Source organism: Poecilia reticulata, linkage group LG8 (genome assembly GCF_000633615.1).
Source record: "Poecilia reticulata strain Guanapo linkage group LG8, Guppy_female_1.0+MT, whole genome shotgun sequence".
NCBI classification, from domain to species: Eukaryota; Metazoa; Chordata; class Actinopteri; order Cyprinodontiformes; family Poeciliidae; genus Poecilia; species Poecilia reticulata.
The window spans coordinates 27,558,387-27,561,927 of NC_024338.1; the positions used below are offsets into that span (position 1 = coordinate 27,558,387).

General features: G+C 42.0%; 1 protein-coding gene across 1 annotated transcript in view; it reads right to left on the minus strand.

Moving 5' to 3' along the window:
• Positions 1-357: 357 nt before the first annotated feature.
• Positions 358-3,541, minus strand: part of LOC103469451 (keratin, type I cytoskeletal 13) — a 5,193-nt gene continuing 2,009 nt past the window's right edge. The window contains exons 2-7 of the mRNA XM_017306427.1: positions 2,218-2,411; positions 1,982-2,143; positions 1,775-1,900; positions 1,301-1,375; positions 1,069-1,226; positions 358-651 (exon numbers count right to left, since the gene is read on the minus strand). Coding sequence (XP_017161916.1) covers positions 567-651; positions 1,069-1,226; positions 1,301-1,375; positions 1,775-1,900; positions 1,982-2,143; positions 2,218-2,411 — 800 coding nt within the window. The 3' untranslated portion in view covers positions 358-566. The remainder of the gene's footprint in view (positions 652-1,068; positions 1,227-1,300; positions 1,376-1,774; positions 1,901-1,981; positions 2,144-2,217; positions 2,412-3,541) is intronic.

Below are 3,541 nucleotides of genomic sequence, written 5' to 3' on the forward strand. Positions count from 1 at the left end.
TAGCATGTGGGCTCATTAGCTCAGAGGATGAAGTCAGATTTTGATCAAATCTCAACCTTTTTCTGGTTTGTCATGTTTTTTATGGTTTAGTCAGAAAACTTTCCCTCTTGGTTTTAGAAATATATTTGGTCTTTATCAGTTTATGCTTCTTTTATATTATTCATGAGCAGATCGACTGAAGCATTTTATGATTGGATTTGTGATCAACCTCCTCGTTTTAAAATTGCGTTGTGTTTCTCAGGTGGGGAAGAAAGTCTCCCTCCATTCTGATTGGCTGATAGATGTGAGATCAATTGAGTTTTTCTAAAACTGATTTAAACATTTTAATAGACTAAAATGAATACGAGACGATTTCTATTGAGTTTAGTTCAGTTTATTTGTTGAAGACAGAAAGTTTTCCTCACAGATTCACCATCTTTAACTGAGTCACAGCAGGAAGTGAGGCGTAAAAGGAAGAAGATGAGATAGACGCTCCTCATCGGCAGGAAGTGGTTCTTGTTTCATTTAGCAGGAAGGTGAAAGGTCGAGATTCGACTCCGCCCCATCAGACAGCCGTGTGAACGCTCTTAGCTGCTGGTCTCCTCGATCACCTTGGTGATCACAGTTTTGGTAACTGTGGTTGAAGAAGAGGAGGAAGAGGAAGAGGAAAGCCTGCAAAAGAAGGGAAATGGGTGAGTCTCTGCTTCTGGGCTTTTATTTTATATATTTCAGAGTCAGAAAATGTTTTAATGAAGATAAACAAGAAAAAAGAGGGAGAGAAATCCTCTTGGATTAAATTAGTTGGTTTCTGACCAATCCAAGATGGCTGCCGTGATAAAGATTCAACATTTCCTGTTTGAAGTTTGTGTATCATTGCATCCCTCCCAGAGTTAAATATGTGAATCTGGTGCTTTACTGTTTGAATGCAGAGGCAACCGCAGCCGTTAGCATGTGATGCTAACAGGAACTAGCTGGTCATTGAGTAGATTAAACCGTCCCAGCAGCTGCTAATCTCCACCAAACAGACCAGCAGGACGTCTGCAGACCGCCGGCCTCCATTTTAACTCTGTTATCTGAACCTGCTCTCACCCTGCTGCGGATCCCGCTGCCTCTCCGTCCAGCAGGCGGCGATACTCGGCGATCTCCATCTCCAGCCGGGTCTTGATGTCCAGCAGCATCTGGTACTCCTGTCCCTGCCGCTCCAGGTCGGCCCTCAGCTGAATCAGCTGCTCCTCCAGAGACGACACCTGCACAGGTAACCTCACGCTGAGTGCCGCCGTTCAGATCGACCTCAGCCGTGCACAGGTGAGCTCCAGCTTACCCTCATCTGGAAGCCGTTCAGCTGCATGGCGAAGCGGCTCTGAACGTCAGCGAGAGACGCTTCGAGAGACGCTTTCTGCAACGAGACGATCCAATCAGACCAACAACCGCAGCGCTGCTCTCCTCCGACTAATAATCCATCATGTAATTGATAATAAAATCTTCATATTTGCAGAATATGGACGGTCCTGCTCTGTTGTGGCTCTTTCTGAACCGACTGCTTTTAATTTGAAGGATTTTCTTACTTGTGAAACTGAAGTAGAACTTCACAACATCCCTATTTCCATTCATGACTTTATTCCCCTGATGTTTCTGCTTCATTGTCACATGAATATATTCCTGTGACATTACGACTTTCGTCATTTGAACTTTGTTCCTTTGACATTATGAGTTAAAGTAGGAACTGGGACAATGAGGTTCTGGTGTTGGTCGTTTGCTCCTGGTGTTTCTGTGAATTGGAGCTTTCTGGTCTCACCATGCTGAGTTGGGACTGGAGCTCGATCTCCAGCGCCTGCAGCTGACTCTTCACCTCCTTCACCTCGGTGGTCGACGTCTTCAGAGTCATCTCTGTGGATGCCACCTCCTTTGAGAGCGTCTCGGACTGCAGAAAGACGACGAAGCGGTTCGGTCCGGTCCGGTATCAGAACCTGCCGGCTCATGCTGCGCGCGGTCGGGTTCCTACCTTGGCCTGGAACCAGCCTTCCAGCTCTTTGCGGTTCTTGGCGGCGACGGACTCGTAGTGTTCCCTGATCTCCTCCATGATCTTGGTGAGGTCCTCCTGGGGGGCGGCGTCCACCTCCACGTTGACCTGGCCGCCCACCTGGGTGCGCATGCCGAGGAGGTCCTGCAGCGAAGGGAGGCGGCAGCTTTCAGCTGCAGCCTGGGGGAGGCAGCGTGGCAGACGAGCGGCTCGCCTACCTCCTCGTGGTTCTTCTTCATGGACAGCAGCTCGTCCTTCAGGCTTTCGATCTGCATGGTCAGGTCGCTCTTGGCCACGCCTATTTCTCCCAGCAGCATCTTCAGCCCGGCGATGTCGGCCTCCACCGACTGGCGCATGGACAGCTCGTTCTCGTACCTGCAGGCGGAACCGCAGCGCGGCAGAACCAGCAGGAACCAGGAGGAGTCAGCGAGTTTCAGCACAGGGAGGCATTTTCAAATTTAAAAATGATAAATCTTTTTTAATTCAATTTAAAATTTTACATTTAAAACAAATTGAAAGAAATGGTCACATTTCGAAAAAATTTAAATTTTAATTAATTTATTTTTTTAATTTTTAAATTTAAAAATAACTTTTTTTAAATTAAATATTTGCAATTTTTTAATTTAAAAATGATTTTAAAAAATTTAAATTAAATTTAAACTTTTTAAATTTGAAATAAATTGTCACATTTCTAAAAAACTCATTTTAATTAATTTATTTTTAAAAAATTTCTAATTTTAACATTTGTTAAATAAATAACTTTAATAATTAAAAAATGCTAAAATGTATTAACATTTTAAAAAAGATTTACATGTTTTTTTATTTTTAAAAATGTTAGAACTTGTTTAATTTTTAGAAAATGAACAAGACAAACTGGTAAGAAATGTAACATTAAACTCATTAATAAAGCTTATTAATGAGTTACAACATTTAATTTCATTTTGGGAATAATAAAGTATTTTGGAATCATCTGGTCGGGTCAAAGGTCAGCTGCCTACCTGGTGAGCTAAAGGCGGTGTTACAGATGGAGCTAATGATTAGTTATCGATTATTCAGAAGATTAATCGGATTAAAAAAGGCACATTCTGCAGAGTTTTCATTTTACCATTTAATCTTCTGCAATAAAATAAATAAAAATGCTAATAATTAAAATCCTTTTTAAAATAATAACATTTTATTTATTCATTCAGGAACGCTAATTTTGATCAATGTTATAGAAACTGTGCTTTATAGGAGATTATTACAGAATCTGAAAGATAAAAATACACTTCAGTTTTGGCTTTACTGTGTTTTATCAACAAATTACCTTTTTATAGTCTGTATGCTCCATTTAACAATTAGTTATAAAATTACGTGATTATTTCAATAACTGATTAATCAGATTAATCGACGCAGCCCCGCAGTTCCAGATGCGTTTTCACTGTTTCTCCATGTAATGGGGACGTTCCGCCAGGAGAGGGCGCGCCTGAGCTGCAGGTATCACACAGAGAGAGAGAGAGAGAGAGAGAGAGGGGGAGACAGAGAGAGAGACAGACAGAGAGA